An 18144-nucleotide genomic window follows, 5' to 3' on the forward strand; every position below is an offset into this window, starting at 1 on the left:
TGCTGATGAAAACATGGAGAAGACATTTGAGTGACTCATTTTATCTGGCATACAGCAAACCATCAACCATCTCATCACTAATTATTACTAGAAAAACTAAGTAACTACCTGTTTCCTATGCATTCCACACACTTCAGGAAATGCATTCCTAAACATTGAGAAATAAGAACGACTGTCACTAAATCAGACTTTTGTGAAAATAAACATTTCAACACGTCAGTACAGAATCTATAAATGATAAGAATTTTATTTATTTTTTGGCTGGAGTAAGGGTGATTACAAAAATTACATTTTTCGATGCACAAATATAAATATATGGTGTATCATGTTAACGTCAAGATCAGTGGCAGGAGAAGAGCTGCAGGGGTCTGCTGGTTTTTATTCAAGCTCAAAGACAGTTTAAAGAATCCAATCAACCAATCATATCATGTCATGAAGAAAGAAAACCCAAAGACAACACAAGCATGGGGTGACTGGGTGAATGGAACACCATGTTGGAACCAAACACCTGGGTTAGTTATCTTTAGTGATGTTTAACTGAGACAATATCCACTAATTGTTTAACAAGTACAGAGAAGAATGAGTTTCTGATGACAACCATTCTGCTGTGTGTTGGTCACCAGAGAAAAATACTGCGATATTTTATTAGCTGTAATCGTGACTAATAATCAAGTTGAGCGTTTTACTGTTTATTATATTTGAGAAGTACTTGCTACAATCTTCAATTTTGTCTCTACTCAACAATCTCAATGCTTTGAGAGAACTTATATCTGTGGGGAAACTTCTACCAAGAGCTATGAACACCTTGAAGTGAGTGACATTGTTATCTACCCAAACTTACAAGGATTAAAAGTTATATATACTGGATGAAACACAAAAGTGCTTAAATTGTAGAAAAATGATCAGGAGTGAGTTTTCCAGAGCCAGGAAAAATCTAACCAAGCAGAGAGAAAACAAACAAACCCAAATGTCTTCCCTGTGTAAATTAAACCCAGCTACAAACACAATATAGTTTGATAATTTGAATAAAACTACAGGTTAAAACCTAACCAGGTAAGCAAGTCATCAAAAAGTCCTTTTAAGTTAGTCCTTAACAGAACTAGAAATATAAATACAATCAGTGACTAAATATGACGTAAAGGGGAGCTAAAGCTATTATTCCCACTGAAACTAAACAAACACTGAAAAGGAAGAAGGTGGCTAAATAAGTACTAAATAATTAATTTGGAGCATTTCATCAAATCAATAACCAAGGAGAGATCATACATTTTCTGTCAACACTCCAAAAAACACAAAAAGCAAACAGAACCATTTTAACAGTGGATTCTGTAGAAAACAATACAATGCAAACATTCTTGATTGAAAGAAATTTCAACAGCAATTGATTGGAAAACAAACTCATTGGAAGTTTTATATACACAATACTGATTTGGGATGGACACGAGATATATATATATATATATTTTTTTTTTTTTTAAATAGATAAATAATACTCTTTCTGTAATATTAAAAAAAAATGTAAAAAAAAGTTTGTCCTCACTTTATTCTGTTTGGCGTTCCAACTCGTCATTGGCTGGTTTGGTTTTGAGCTGCAGCTTGAAACCAGTGTATAGTGATTAAAAAAAAGCAGCAAGCGCCAGAATTAAAAACCAGCACCAAGTATTTTTACCGCAGCTTGAGGTTTGCTACTAAGATTACTACTCCCTTCCTGTTCCTTTATCAGTAATTACATTGCAATAAATATTTCCATAAGATATTTTACATGGAAAAAAGCAAACCCCATTGATTTAGTCAACTTTCCATACATAATCATAATGAAAACAGTGTGACCCCTGTATTTCAAAAAAAAAAAACAACTTTAAAAACTATCTTTATAATCAGAAATGAGTCTCAGTTCTATTGTCCTGTTGTACAATGTGCCATGAACACATTTTTTACGTCCTCCTCAACCCTACGTACAGGTTCAGTTTCAGCTATTGCTTGGGTAAATATCTATAGATGCGTGTGCCTCAGAATGTTACAAAAATAACTTCCTGAGGTATTGTGCAACTTTAAAATAAAAACACATACATTCAGGCGATCACAGCATCAGGGTTACATCACTGTGAATTACTGAAGAGCTCTCCTTGGCATTAATACATGATGGTCCAATGTGCGGAGCCTGAAAACACTGTCTAAGGTTCTGGAGCTGTTTCCTCAACAGAAGTTCCCACTGTTTCAACTTGGTTGTTTGAAGCTCCCAGCTGCTGAAATGGAAAAAAACAACTAAACATAAGACAGAAAAATTAACCAGTTCAATAGATACATCTCAGATTTGCAAGACATCACTCCGTCCTATCCTTAATTACTATTTAGACTAATATTTGCTGCTAAATAGCTTCTAAATGTAACCAAGTACAAAGATGTTTCCATTAACTAGACTTTAAAAAGAGGTAAAGGGGATTATTCTGAGGAAATTAAAGAAATCCTAAAATTAACTGTAAATGTTGACTGAATACAGACAAAAAAAAAAAAAATGAAAGAAAAATAAAATATAATGTGAATGTACAGAGTTGGACATAATTATGAACCTTCTGGTTATCTGCGTACATTATGAAAAATAAAGAATTACCTGAACTTCACTCTGGGTTTGTTTCCCTTCTGCACCATTTATGCTGGGTTCATCTTGTGGGAGTTTTGTCTCATCCTCCTTGGCTTTCTTATTTGATTCAGATGTATCCGATTCATTGGATTTAGTTTTTACTGTGTCTGCTGCTACTCTTCCAGCTGTCGCTCCTTCGAGCTGCTCTGTTTCCTGCTGGTTTTCTGAGTCTGGCACAGTGGGGACATTCAGATTTTGGAGTTTTTTCCCACGGCGTTTAGCATCGGTTCCATCCTCTGCGCGTCTGAGTGTCTCTACTTCGGGCCTGGCTGAAAGAGGCCGCATCTGATGGACTTGAATCTTGGGTAACTGACCATTGTCTGATGTGTGATGTTGAGGTGCTTGTATTTGTGCAGGATTATGTGCATTAATATTGACAGGTTGATGTGCCTGACCATCACCTCCAGCTACATTATGCACTTGCTCAATCCCAAGACGTTGAGGTGGTGGTTGTTCCAGGACTTGAGGAGGTGGGTCTCCTCCCGGGCGACGCAGAGGTGCCCTGATTCCATACTGAAAGGTGGACTGCACACTTACGTACACGCAGATCTATTTAAGAGTCAAACACACACAAGAGTAAAACTCCAAACTAATGCAAAGATGTACACATTTGTTCTCCACGAGGATCTTTTACCACTATGGCGATCGAGATGACAATAAGAACAGGGATCTGCAGGGTAACGGGTAGATCTTTTAGAAGTGCGCGCAGAAACTCACTGATCCCCTGACCAATGTGTTTCAGTGGCTCCGTGAAGAATGTTGTGAAGGTGACTGAGATTGCCTGAACAAGGAGACATGTTGAGATGTAACTTCATACTTTTCTGTTTAAACAGACGTCCCATCCTACCTTGGTTGGAGGTACCAGGAGAACAGGATTGACCATGAGCACTTCATAATATTTTTGACATGGGTCACCTTGAAGAGTCCAGGTGCTTCTGAGCCACTCTGAGGAGGAACAGTCATTGGAAGAGGTTAATCTTCCAATTTATTTTATTGTGCAATAAAATAAATTCCTTTACCATTATTTAATTGCAATAATAAAACATGCATTGCTGTCTCGTGAAAAGATTGCACTACATAGTGTTGACCTTCGACATCATGTGCAGACAAGAATAAAATAAATAAATAAACAAATTAGTTGATTAAAATTGATTCAAATTTTTAAAAAAGAAAGATGTTAATCCTAACTGTTGACCAAACAAATAACTGTGGATCATGTTCACCTTCCTACCTTACCTTTCAGACTGTCACTCCAGTCGATTCTCTTCACCCCAGTGCATTTTGCATTGAAACTGTCCATCTTCACCAGATTGTTTTGGTGCTCAGCAAAAGCAATCTGATCACGGAAATCAAACTATTTTAGATCCACAAGAAATACACAGAGATGCATGTAAACTAAATATATTAAAACTCTCCTTCACCTTGTACAAATAGAACCAGTTCCAGATGATACTGACAAAAACGCACACAGCAAACAGGCGACGGAAACACATGAACCAGGAGATGGTCGACCACAGGTTAGTGCAGACGATGACCACAACGAGCAGAATGAACAACATGATCTGTATGAGAGACATCAGAGGATCCTCAAAGGCAGGTAAAGGAGAATAATCATATTACTTTCTGAAACCACAAGCTACTTTAAATTTACTGAAACATTGGAAGGGCTACGTGTTTGATATACACTGAACTACTAACATTTCTTAATTTAAAGTTAAGTTAAATATCACAAGCTACTTTTAAGTAATAGAATCATGTTTTTACAATTAAACAATCATGTAACAATTATATAAAACTCACCAAATCTGCAGCATCTTCAACAAAATCCTATCTGTGATACATTTGTAACAATGTTTCAGTGAAAATGATGACAAAAAAATGTGTATTAATTCCACTTCAGCAGGTTGGATGTATTATTGGTAAAATACACACTCAATGTCTAAAGGAAAACTAGGTGTAACCATGTTGTAACTGATAGCGAGCACTGAAAAGCATTATACACAATCTAGATAGTGAATCTATTTTGTTAAACCCCAATAACTGAACTCTGCCATTTAATAATGTAACCTGTAAAATAAAGGTGTTAGTAATGTGAATGTGGCCCCTGAGAACATTTTGTCCACCCTTAAATGGTTATACCTCAACCTGGACATTACTTTAATCACGGTGTCGAGCTCCACGCCGAAGGTGTCCTCAAAGCGCCATATCACAGTCACGTGATCGTGCAGCTTCAGGTCTACCAATAGTTGGCTGATGGCACTGTCTAGAGCTCCTGTTTTTGACCCGTCTTCACCCTCCAGGAAGCTCTGAATCTCTGTCACAGCTTGTTTTGAGAGTTTGATTTTGGTGTCGTAGATGACCTCAGTGGAATCACTGGGCTAAAGCAGAAGGACATTCTTGATATATTTTCATTACACTTGCTACATTAATACCAAACGTTTGAGATTGAACACATTGTTACCCTACATTAACAACGCACTTATGTCATTAACCACATCTCATGATAAAAACAGCCGGATGAAGCAACGTACCAAACCAACTCTTGTGATTTCTTTGAGCAGTCGCCTCAAGAATCTCTTAAACACGGGGTTGCATGTTGATTCCTGTGAGTAGACAAAATTTGTCTTCTTTTGGTCTTCAATCTGAAGGAAAATCAACACAAAAGTATTTTTTACTGTAAGTTATTAACCTCCAATTTCTTCCACCTGAACGACATTTAACTGTTCAGTCATGTTCCTTTCAGAAAAATGTTTTCAAAACAATCATCGACACAGGCAGAACCATGCAAAAGTTAGAACATTTCCTTAAAATCTTTTTTTTTTTTTTCATTTTAAGATAATTTTCGTTTACACATCAAATGATCTTAGAAATGTTTGTTTTTTAAAATGCAGTGATTGAAAACATTCAGTGTAATGAAGGTGTGTTATAACGTTTTATGTAATGGCTTTGAGTGTAATTTATATTAGTTCACACAAACACATCATCTGCTCGTGGTCTGGCCCCTCGATTCACTTTTACAAAATGTGGCCCCTGGTCTAACCTGAGTGGTCTCCCTCATGGTTCCAGTGCTTGAATCGTAGTTAATCCTGTCAAATGGATTGCGCTCCTCGTTCGCCTGCAGATTGTAGAATTATTCAGATACATTTATCTTTATACACTTTCAAATGTTATATATTTTGAAAGGATTGACCATAAAGTTTTGAGACGATGTACACTTCATGCAACAAGAATATATCCTATCGTCAACATCATTTAATGAGGGAATGTCATCTATTACATCTACGAAGAGGATTAGGGCCACTAAAAAAAACAAAAAATAAATAAATAAAAAAAACAGAGCCAGTAGTTGAAGAAAAAAAAAAAAAAAAGAGCGAGTCGTGAAAGTAATCTTTTTTTTGTTTGTCTTAATTATTATTTTTTTGTCTTACGTATTATTATTTTTTTTCCCTTCATTTTTTTTTTTTTGTCTTGAAAAAAAAAAAAAAAGATTACTTCCACAATACTGGCTCTGTTTTTGTTTTTTGTTTTACTTTAGTGGCCCTAATCCTCTTTGGTATACATTTGATCTAATATTGGATGTTTAATTTTGAGATTTACACGGAAAGATCCGAATCCAACCAAAATTGAATGTCTCGCGAAGTGAATGGAAATTCCGAGAACAAACTACAACAAACAAGACATCACAGCTAGATGGTGATGAAAAAGACAGAAATTGAAATGGAGCTACTATAAAGGTGTTCTATATTTAGCTGCCACTTTCTACAGTGATGTAAGAGTTTGATATTTACCTTATATACCTTTGTTTATGTACGTTTCATCTCTTACAGTGAATTAAAGTTTTACCGCTATTAAACGTCATGTTTCATCAGTAAAGTCTCAACCTTCATTTTTGGGGGGTATGCTACACACATTTTGAACCAGATTTGGCCCCCGCGCCTTGGTTTTGACATATGCTGGATAGAGGCTCTGTATCAGTGTTTTTCAACCTTGGGGTCAAACACATCACAAACACAATAAATATGAAAAAAAAAAAAAAAAAATTGTATTCTATTCTTAAACTTTCTCAAATATAAATCTAGTTCAAATACAATGCAGAATAAAAATATTTCATCACTTGTCATTTTGTGCACAAACCCTGGCAACTCTTTATTTGTAACACACTTTAATAAACAGAAATCAAAAACTAATTCTAGAAGAAAAAAAATGCCCCTTGGGTCACCAAAAATGTATGCTATTAAAATGGGGTCACGACCCAAAAAAGGTTGGGAACCACTGCTTTATACCAGTGGTTAACAAGCTTTTTAGTACTCCTTTTCTCTTATTCAAGTATCCAAGTATCGCCTTTGTCCGAATACAACATTTTGCTCAGAATACTGAGAAAAAACAACTATAGAGGACAATGATGGAATTAATGAGTGATAACACACACTTTTATAGGATCTCATTTTGTAAATACGTGAAATGAAACTTTGTTTAGTGTCTGCTGAATGTAGTTATTTCTATAGTTTTCAGTCATCTTCCACCTGGTGTGGGACCAAGACTGACCCTTGTATTTTCAGCTCAGTTTCTAATCAAGATAAGTTCCATCATTATTATAATTTTAAACTAAAAATAGACATTATAAAACCCCATATTTTTAATGCTTTCATATATTAATTTTTCACACACACACACACACACTTTCTCTCTAGTACCCCCTGTAGTGCCATGGCGTACCCCTTGGGGCACACGTACCCCTATTTGAGAAACACTGTTCTATACATTTTTTACATTTTAAACTGGCATGTGTCTTTTATTTTAATAGCAGTAAAAGGTCTTTGCACACTAAAATGTTGAGACCCCTGGTGTTGTAGACAAACCTGACCCTTACTTGATTCGTGGGTTTCTTATCATGGCTTGATGGCTGTAAAGACACACATCGTCAGAGCAGGTTATAAACTTATAATAGGTGTATCCGCGAGGACAGTTGAAGAGTAAACACTAAAACTGGGTCAAACCTGGACAGGCTTCCTCATGGTCTTGGTGTTTGCATCGTAGTTGATCATATCATAAGGATCGACCCAGTCGTGGTTCGCTTGCTGAGCCACCACTGACACCGACAGGCAGCACACCAGGAGGGGAAGGATCATCCTGACCCGATGAGAGCTGGACTTCTCCGGCTGATGTAGACAATGGAGACTCAGAACAACCAGGGTCCACGAAGGAACTGAACGAAAGTGAAAGCACGTGTGACACACTTTAGCCAAAGCTAAGAAAAAAAAAAAAGTTTTGTCACAAATGAACTTGAGTGCAAATGTCTACATACTCCAGTAAACTTAAAAAAAAAGACAAAAAAGTAAAAATGTGCGTTAAGGAATAAGCGAATGCTGGTCTGAGCTACTTCACACAGTTCATTTCATTTCCTGAAATGACGGTGCAAGTCCCGCCCCTCGCTTACTGTGTGATTTGCTGTTCGTTCATTCTAGCCAATCATTCTCTCGGATCTACCTAAACCAGTGTTTGTCAGAGCCAATCAGAGGTAGTATGGGCAGGGCTCACCTCTGATCTCTAAACGTGTTTGGATTTCCCATAAATTCAGAATTTCCCTGTTCATGGCTTTCTAATATATAACAAATAAATAAATAAATAAAAGCCCATGTAAAAATAAACTTAATTACCAAGTACAACTAATAAAATAGTGGCCTAATAGTCATAAACATGTAGACACCTGGAATACATGGAATTGACAAACCTGTTGATCATTGTAGCTGCAGTTTTAGGGGGTTAAAGATGGATTAATAGCTCACAGATGGTTTTGTTGGCATTTCTTTTTCCCATCCAGATGTTTTGATTCTCATAATTTGTGATTATGCTACCTGTATTAAGCACAGATAGCGTTTCATACAGCTCATTGTCATAAAACACAAATACAGATAGAGAAGGTCTGAGGTTTATATAGCATGTCTGCTATCTTTATTCTATTCACCTCATTGCCAATATTCTAATATATCTTTATAGGCTGCCAATCAGAGATCACATATTTAATATGAAATTTTCCTGCTAACACACAGGACTGTTGCGTGACCCCACCATCACTGACATTTCTACTACATGCCTTAGTTTTTTTTTAAGTCCCCATTTATGACATCTATAAAATATAACACAAATCAAGCCATGCCGCTACAAACTATAATCATTGTATAAATTGACCACATTCAGTAATGCGTACAATACGATATCTTCAATTGAAAAAAAAAATGTTTTTATTATTCATATAATACAAGAAATTTACTGCAGACGAGTATAATTTACAGTGTATATTGGCAGACAACCGACATCTTCAAAAAACATTAAATCAAATGCACAGGTCTGAACTCTGTAGAGTTTTAAGAAATCCAGGTAAAGTTGCTGAAAAAGAATAATAAAAAGACTACGTTTAATTTTCTGTTAAAGAAAATAATCCAAGGCAGGACCCTCAAACTCCCCAAGACCTATAACCTTGATATGTGTCATCAGGCCAAAGACTGGAGAACTTCCACACATTGGAAAGCTCATCACTCCAACACTTGTGATGGAATCCAGCTTTAAATTAAATTAAGTTGTTTTTTTGTGGCAGAGAGAAAACATGCAGAGCAGAGACCCTTCAGGAGCAGGAGATCCACGACTGCAGCAAACCAGTCTTATGGTAAAACTTGAATCTTATTTTTTTCCTTTTCCACTTTTTCCCTTTGCTTTGCCACCTTTGGGTTGCCGTCCTTTTCCTTTGCCACCTTTGGCACGTTGTTCTTTCCGTTGCATTCCTCGCATGTCTTTCTTCATGCGACCATCAACAACTTTGAAGACTCCTTTGATGCCTGGAGGCCGTCTCACCTTTTTGCCGGCCCCTTTTTTTGTTACAACATATGTGACTTCTCTTTTCTCTTTTCCCAAGCCTGCCTTCTTGTAGATGCTGATGATCAAAAAATATAAAAGTTAGATTTTACTATTTTTCTGAAAGAACAGATTAACTATCTTTGGAAATGCTGCATCAAGTCCAACTGATGCCAAACAAACCTCTTAAGCTGGGCCATCTTCTCTCGCTCTGAAATGTCCACTGTGTTGACAACGGCCTCTGCTTTCTTTTTGGCCTGCTCCATCTTCTTCAGCATCTGGAACATTCATACTTATGCTTAAACATCTGTTTAGTAAAACAACGGATGTTCTCGTGTCGACATTCCCCTTACCTTCCTCTTCTTCCTAGCCTTGGCTTCAGCTACTCGTTTGATTGGTCGAGCATCGATCTCTTTCCACTTCTGTTTGTACTCCTCCACCATCTCCTTGGTGACGGGCAGTGGCTTCTTCCTGTGTTTCCGTTCATCATCCAGAAACCACTCTGGAACCTCCCACGGCTCATCGGAGTTGGCAAACCTGTGCACGTACTGCATGTGATCAGCAATTCAAACAACAAACACAACAGCATGCTCGAATAGTCCAACAGTATGTTTCTTGCAGGACTTTTGTAAGGCACAAATCTCATTTACTGTTGAAATGCATTTTGTGTGGAATTAAAAAGCTAAAAACAGAACATTGGACACACACACCTGTGGAATGAATCGTCGACCAGGTCCCTCGCTCTTTTCTTGGATGTAACGATCTGAGAACCAATAGCAAGACCTTCTGCATTTAGGATCCTCGCTTTTTTGCCTGCAAAACCATTCAACTTTTACATACAGTATATTTTTGAGTTAAGTTTACTCGTTTTACATATTTGAATGTTTTTGTTTGGTTTAAAAATCAACAAAATGACAGTCATAAATAGCATCAGTGTAAAACCCGGTGAGTGAATCTGCTGCTGGCAGTTTGTTCTACTCACTGATGCTCTCCACAGGAACAACCTGGACGTTGTTATCGTCAGCATCTCCGACCGTCCCAATTGCATTTCTCCCCTTCTTCATGCTGATGATCTTCCTGAAAAATGAAGAAAGGATTTGATTAATCCAGTTGTTGCCAACCTTTTATGGGTCGTGACCCTATATTTATATCACAAATTTCTGGTGATCCGAGAGACATTTAATTAGTTTTTGATCATGTTTTTTTCATACAGGATTAGTGCACAATGTGACAAGATGTGGCAGCTCAGATATTTATTTTTTTGCATTTTATTTGAACTAGATTATATTTGAGAAAGTGAAAGTATTGAGATTGTGTGTGGTAAATAATAATGTAATTATATATTTTTATCAATTACTAGACATTTCAGGTGACCCTTTTTTAATTCCAGGCAACCCCAAGTTTGAAAAACACTGGATTAATCTGTTCATTTAGATTTGACTTCACGACGTAGCTTGCACTTTTATTTCCAACTGTGGAAAATAAAGAGGAGAGAATTCATTCTCCGACAGGTTAACCTCGAATTACTTGTTAAAAAATTGCTTATTATGTAAATAAACTACTGATAAAACAGATTGGCTCATTTCAATACAAAAGACACTCCAATATAGTCAAAAGATAAAGAGTTTTACTGTTCATCATCGCTGCTGTCAGAGTCACTGTCGGTTTCTTGCACAGCTTCCTGTGAAGGTCCTGGTTTTTCCTCCTCTGGTGGAGGTGCAGCGTGAACTTCCTCCTCCTGCTGCTCATCCTGTTCTTCTTCTGCAGCTTTTCTTTTTTTGCCCTTGCCTGGAATAATAAACACACATGAATATTCTGAGAAATGATGGGATTGTTTTAGGAGTCAAGCGAAGATAAGAATAAAATATTTACCAGACTTTTTGTTCTGGAGCCACTCAGATTGCTGGAGCTCGCTCTCAGCATCTTCTTCCAAGTCAATTTCAGAAAAAATCCCCTTCAGAGGAAAACAAGACCAACAAATAAATAAGTGACAATGTGAAGAACAATCAAAGGGACCAGTTGAGACAAACCTTGCTGAACCACAGATTGGCCTCACGCTCTTTCTTCTCATCTTTTCCCTCAAACTCTACCAGCAAGCCACCGTCCTGCTCTTCAGCATTCTCCTCCTCTTCAGCAAACTTTACTCTGAAATAAAAAAAACACAAATTCAGTTTTAAAAAACATGTTTCTGGGACATTACCTTGAATGCAAAGTCTGACGGTTATAGAACTGCAAAAAAAACATCTGTTCTTTTATTCAGGAAAGAAAGTCTCATAATAAACAAAATGTCTTAAAAGAAATGTTATGAGAATTTACAAAAACAACATTGTAAAAAGACACTTATTTAAAAAATCCAACACTCGCCAACTTCACAAAATAAAACACAATAAAATGTTGTTCCAAATTAAAAAAAATTCTATCATATAAACAAAAGTACTGAACTAAAAACTAGGACGCAGAGAATAAAATATTAAAATATCAATTTTATCAACAAAAAAACCCTAAGCTTTGATCATGAACATATTGGGTTTTTTTCCTATGGCACTTTCGAGTATTTTGATATGGACTGCCATTTAAACAATGATAGAATATTAATGAACAAAGGATGATTGCTCTCACAACACTTTCTCCAACAAATGAAGACAATGGTTTACATTTAATTTTAAGCTCAACTGGGCCTGATTGAGCACTTACTTCTTTTTTCTCAGTGCTAGCTTCTCTAGCTCTTTCTCTCTCTGCTCCACCTCCTCCAAATCATCATCGTCTAATTCAGAGGCCAGAGAGACTTTATCAGCCTCGTCGTCCTCTTCATCAGAGAGATGCAGGTCATCCTCTTCCTCTGCCAGTGAATCTGCTGCCAGCATGTCTCCTTTAGTGAGGTCTGTCAGCACCTGGTCAGCCAGGTGAAATATTGGGCAACAGTAGATCAGCATAAAGAGGAGCGATGAAACTTTGATCTTCATCTTTGTGCTTTAGGAGAATCTGTTCTTTACCTCTTGCTTTTTGATGGTGCAGAGAGAGAACAGGCACGTGTCTTCTGTGTTTGCAATGGAGATGCCTGGCAGGTCCATCTTCAGCTCCACCCTCTCCCTCTGCTTTCTGCGCTCCTTCAGCAGTTTTCGCTTCTTCCTGATAAACCAAAGAATACACAAAAAGCCATTAAAAAAAAAATCAACTAAAACAGTTGAGGTACAATCAGAACAGTTGACATTGATTCTCAGAAAGTTAGACACAGATGTTTGCAAAACTTACAAATAAGTTATTTATAAGCTGAAGAATGCTCATACACATATTTACAATAACCTTAAATAATTCAGAAGTAAACCAAGAGAAGACGAAAGACTCTTTATCTCCGTTATGTAATTACCATTACTAAATGTTTGCGTAGTTTTTACTCAAGAATAACTTTTACAAGCTGATTTTTTACCTTTTGAGCTCAGCCATTTCATCAGCCTTCAGCTCTGTGAGTTTCTGCTCCAATTCTTCCTCCTCATCCTTCTCTTCTTCAGCTCCTTTCCTACTTTTCTTTACAGATTCTTCCTCCGAGTCTCCCCCTTCATCGGAGGACATGCTGGGAATCCAACAAACATTTGATTTGCTTCACAAATCTGTTGGATGGACTCGAGAGTAAATGCTAAAAAAACATTTTTGCAGAAAAGATTGTCAACCTGAGATTCTGGTCCAGCTGTTTGGCCTCGTCCTTCAGTTTCTTAGACAGGAATCTCCTCAATTTAGATCTCCAGTTTAACAGCAGACTGCAGGTTAGAAGATGCAAAACAGAAAATGTATAAACATAGTTAGAACAGTTTCCTTAAAGAAATAGGGTTCTAACACACACCCTACAGTGCATGAGGGTGTGCAAATACTTACCGGAGCTCTTTACGTCCCAAGACTTTAATGTCACGACAACACTCCTTGATTTCACTGCTGGTGGATGGGTGAGACTCCAGGTTAGGGTCGTCAAATGTTATCTTAAAAAAAAAAAACAGAGTGATTTCTTGACTTCTAGAGACCTTATTATCAGAATCAGAAATACTTTATTGATCCCAGGGGGAAATAGATTTTTTACAGATGCTCCAGAAATATGTTTGAATGAAAAGAAGAAACAATAAAACATAGAAAGGAAATTGACATAAATAAATAAAAGACTGCTAATTAAATAGGGATTAAATACAAGTTCACACCTCCAGTAAAATATAACACAAATATAATACAAGTATAGTATAGTGAGTCATCTACCAACTACACTGTAAAATCAAGAAGCACAGTTTGATCGCCACATCAAAAAAACATGTTAACTGTCCAGCAGTTAAATGTCTAATAAGCGGAACGTAGGTTCTGATGTTCCGATGAACTTTGAGTCCCTGTTCTGTTTGCAGCTCTACCGAATTTCTACAGATAGACTACAATGCGGAGCTCTCACCTCACTGGCTTTTGAGAGAAAGTCGACAGGATTTTCCGCTTTCAGGAAAGACGTCACTGTGAAAGTATGGTAGAGCAACAGATCACCGTCTGTGTATCCCTCAGCCTGAAACACAAAATCAGATACAGTCAGAAGCAGTTACAGCCTCCATGTAAACTCTACTCTACTCTATATACACACCTTTGGCTTTTTGACAGGAATCAGCTCCTTCACAGTTTTCACCTGCACGTCCACTTCCTTGAACGCATGTTTTGCATCAAAGAACTTGCTGTCAATTTTATCTGGGGCAACAAAGCCTGGTGAGGGAAATACAAAATAGGATTTCATATATTATCTCCAGGTGGGATCGAGCAGCACATGTGTCTTTCATTTTCCATCACCAACCCTGACAGACGACAAAGATCTCGGCAGATTCGTTTCTAGACGCCTGAGGTTTGGTGGCCTGAACCTTCTTGAAGAACTGCTGGAAGATCCAGATGAGTGGCTGGTAATCTTTGGAGCGGAAAACCTTTGTGACGAAGGTGCCACCTTTGTTTAGAAAGTCACAGGCTAACTTCAAGGCCATGAGGGTCAGGTGAGCTGGGTGAGAGAATGAAATGTTTAACATGATGCCAATGAGGAACTTTAAAAGGTTGAATACATCATTTATTACTAGCCTGGGGATGGAAAACTAGCAAAAGTATTAAAAAAATAAATACATTCTTAAATAATTTCCACACCTAACTTTGTCGTATAGTATACATAGTGATTCCTTGTTTACTTTTATTATGCATAAAAAAAAAAAAATCAGTTTGAAGCCACTAAATATGATTTTATATGTTGTCTCAACAATTTGTCTGCAAAAGCCTGATATTTATTGCCCAGCTAAACACGTCTCTGATAGTGATTGAGTCAGAAGTTCCTCTTACCTTGTGAAAATGCATCGTGCTGCCAGTTGGCTCCTACATTAGGAGCACCGTCATTTAACACAACATCTACTTTCCAAGTTTGAAGCTCCTTTCGAAGAGCCTTGACAGAAAAGGGAAGGTTAGTTCCATCAAACAAAGACCACCACACTACAATAATGCATTCTCCACACAGCTTCCTCACCTGTTTACATTTCTCAGTGGTAATGTCTTCCTGTAGTGTCACCACATTAGGAATGGGTTTAATCGGAACAAGATCCACACCTGAAAGGAAGTGGAAATCCTTCAAATATCTGACACAATGAAAAGTGGAATAAAGATTTCGGCCCATTTGAACTCACCAATAATGAGGCTGGACACAGGCATGAACTTAGAAGCCACCTGCAACCTGAGAAAAAAATTTAATTTTTTTTTTTTTTACACAGCATAAGTTGCACAATGGTTATGTGTTAGAATTAAACTGTTTAAGTTGCAGTTTGGAAAACATAACGCAGATGTTTGAATTTCGATTATTTTTTTCGGTTCCTAAATGCCCGCACTAGTTTATTTCTGAGGTTTGTATTACTCCGCCCGGCTTGCTCAGTTTGTTTATGCAGGGTTTGTATAAAGGTGCGTTCACACCGAACGCGACTGTAGCGACTGCAGTCACTTCAGTATATATACTTTTTGGTCCCTCCATCACTCCAGTGACATGACAACCAGGGAACAGACTGTGTGTGTGTGTGTGTCTGTGGAGCAGCTGTCAGAGGAGAGAGAGAGTATGCTGATCCCTTCTTCTCTGGCCGTATCATAAACAGTGCCGCTTTTACGGTTTAAATGATCAACTAAAGGATGAGTTCACCCAGAATGTAGGCTTATTCAAGAAGTTAACAGCTTTAATTTTGCCCGGGTAAATTGAGGAAGTGTAGTACAGCCCTCTGCTGCAGCCGTCTCACTGCAGCGGGAGGGAGGGGCTGCTGCCTCGGCTCTACAGACAGTGACGGCCGTGGGAGTTGTTGCTTGAAGTCGCTTAAAAAAAAATCTAATTGTTCAACTTTGAATGACTAGGTCGTGCAGGACCTAGTTGCCAGAATAATAATAAACTTCCTCAACAAGAACTGTTGATTGATTTGTCACATGACTGCTCCAGGGTTTGAGTTTGTTGTATTTTGTTTCACATCAACCTGGGCTGCAGCTCTTTGTTTTTTAGACTGCTGCCAACTTGTTTGTAGTTCAGCAAGTTTCTCTTTTAGAGGTACATTTGGGGACCTTTGTAATTGAATACCATAGTTACAGTACAGCAACCAAATTAAAATGTATCTACTAAGTGAATTAATAAAAGTGGCCTGTGTAAAAACTTTTTCAAATGAAAAAAATTCTCCTGTGAAATCTGTGACCTGTTCACCTGCACAACTCAAAGAATCAGAATCAAGAATTGTTTAGAACATGAATCGAAATTGAGAATCGGAATCGTTAAAATCCAAACGATGCCCAACCCTACTTCTTCCTACTTCTTTTTTGAACATGTAAATGTTTTATTAAAATCTTATTATTTTGTGGGTTTTTTAATACTTGTTTTGAAAATTGACTTGTTTTGATACCTTCCTTTTATGTATTGTTTTTGTTTTTACATGTTCAAAAATAAATCAAATCAAATATCTTTACAATAGCAAAAGTAAAAACTACAAATAAACTGTTAGGATTGGTAGTTGTTATAGGAAAATAAAGGTTAGTATGGACTATAACTTGGATCCATACACTGTGTGGGTCTTACCATCCACCCGGAGCAGCACACAGGTCCACCAGAGCCCTGGCTTTCTGCAAAAACTGGAATTTACGGTTGAGCTGAATGAGTTTGAAGGATGAACGAGAGCGATAACCTGAAACACAGACACCCAGTAAATCATTTAAAATGTACTGTAAACCCTACAGTGAAGACGGGTTTAAAAAAATTCAACTTTCCGCTAAAGCTAAGACGAGACTTTAACCTGCGGTGCGTTCAGGGACTCGTACCTGTTTCTTTAGCAAGGTGGTAAAACTTGTCCTTCCTGGCCTTTCCGGTCTTCACTTTCTTCCCCATCTTTGTCTCTTGGTTTTGTGTAGATATTGAACTGATTTGTCAAAGTTTACTGAGCTAAACACTCCATGAAAACAACACGTGTAGCGGTCGTGACGCACACATTAAACGTCAGTAAGTTTCTTCTTCTTCTGGTTAATTTTAGCATCGTGTAAGTAACTTGGCTCCTCCTACTGTTTGAATCACAGAATGCAGCCTCCACAATACAAACTTTGGAATTGGTGATAAAAATATTAAAAACAACAACACTTCAAATTATTTTACATTATCATTATTTATATATTATTATTTATTATTAGATTGCTGCTAGCATGTTTGTATTTTTCCTCTTGAAGCACTGATTTGAGAGGAAAATGCTGACATTTAAAATAATTACCCAATATTTGTTGCCTTTTGGAGAAAGAAAGTTAAACTAAATATGATTAAACAAGATAGGACAAGATAATATGAGGTGAGGTAAAATGAGATGAGATCATACTTTATTAGTCCCACAATTTGGTTGTTGTAGCATCATTGGAAATAAACAGGAATAGGACTATAGGAAAAAGCTATATATAATCACAGAAGCAGAAAAAGGTTAAGTAAATTAAACATTTTTTACCAGAAATAGAAAATATCTAACTTGATTACCAAAAAAAGTGATGTCTCACTTCAGGGCTTTATTTTCAGGTTTTAGCATCATTTTCAACACAGAAATGCATATTTTGGCATGTAACTAATAAAGATTACTGTCTGTCAAGAAGTTTTCTGTTCTTTGGCCCAGTAATGAGTGTGAAATATATTACATAAAATTATTTTAAATCCTCTGGCAAATTTCAATTGGATTTTTTAGGCAAATCCAATGTGTTATTATGGTAGAATGACCCATGTGGTACTTTTCCTTTTGGTACAGTAGTGAATTGTTCTCACCCTTTTGCAGTTGGAGGTTGATTAATGGTAACATAGCCTTATTTATTAATAAATACTATATCTGTTTTACCCATCATGCTCTTAAAACCTGTCAATTTAACACAGCAAGATATTGAGTGATGATTGAAGATGTTTTCCTTTTCAGTTGCCAACCTCCTCCTTGAAATGCAAAACTTTCACCTGATACTTAATCAAATAATAGTGTTTATATAGTTGAATTACCCTTTTAAAAATTTAAATAAAATCTAATTATTGTTTATATTTCTTACTTTATTTTGAAAATAAATTTTCTCCAAATTTCCATACCCTTTTTATTAATACATTGCTGAATGCTAGGAGGTGAGACAAAAGAGTTTTGTCC

At 36.9% G+C, this 18144-nt stretch overlaps 2 protein-coding genes across 5 annotated transcripts; both read right to left on the minus strand.

The window, feature by feature from the left end:
* Positions 1-359: 359 nt before the first annotated feature.
* clcc1 (chloride channel CLIC-like 1) lies at positions 360-8070 on the minus strand. 4 transcript variants are annotated; one of them, XM_028445416.1, is made up of 12 exons: positions 7947-8070; positions 7639-7847; positions 7512-7544; positions 5682-5756; positions 5173-5283; positions 4798-5019; positions 4063-4203; positions 3878-3977; positions 3489-3586; positions 3276-3422; positions 2612-3190; positions 360-2246 (listed from the first exon to the last, which is right to left on the minus strand). In XM_028445416.1, the coding sequence occupies exons 2-12, from the start codon at positions 7768-7770 to the stop codon at positions 2175-2177; spliced, it is 1710 nt and encodes a 569-aa protein (XP_028301217.1). In that variant the 5' UTR covers positions 7771-7847; positions 7947-8070; the 3' UTR covers positions 360-2174. The 4 variants fall into 4 exon arrangements, with proteins under 4 accessions (XP_028301217.1, XP_028301218.1, XP_028301216.1 ...); XM_028445417.1 differs by having other exon boundaries at positions 360-2243; positions 7639-8037; XM_028445415.1 differs by having other exon boundaries at positions 7639-8037.
* Positions 8071-8860: 790 nt separating this feature from the next.
* On the minus strand, positions 8861-16994 carry ftsj3 (FtsJ RNA 2'-O-methyltransferase 3). Its single transcript, XM_028444349.1, has 21 exons — positions 16811-16994; positions 16572-16677; positions 15160-15206; positions 15003-15082; positions 14822-14921; positions 14298-14492; positions 14094-14209; positions 13914-14018; positions 13361-13461; positions 13159-13245; positions 12918-13061; positions 12484-12619; positions 12185-12381; positions 11521-11635; positions 11363-11444; positions 11122-11278; positions 10473-10567; positions 10201-10303; positions 9844-10027; positions 9674-9768; positions 8861-9569 (listed from the first exon to the last, which is right to left on the minus strand). The coding sequence occupies exons 1-21, from the start codon at positions 16875-16877 to the stop codon at positions 9320-9322; spliced, it is 2562 nt and encodes an 853-aa protein (XP_028300150.1). The 5' UTR covers positions 16878-16994; the 3' UTR covers positions 8861-9319.
* Between the last annotated feature and the right edge of the window lie 1150 nt (positions 16995-18144).

Source organism: Gouania willdenowi, chromosome 4, assembly GCF_900634775.1.
Source record: "Gouania willdenowi chromosome 4, fGouWil2.1, whole genome shotgun sequence".
Lineage (NCBI taxonomy): Eukaryota > Metazoa > Chordata > Actinopteri > Blenniiformes > Gobiesocidae > Gouania > Gouania willdenowi.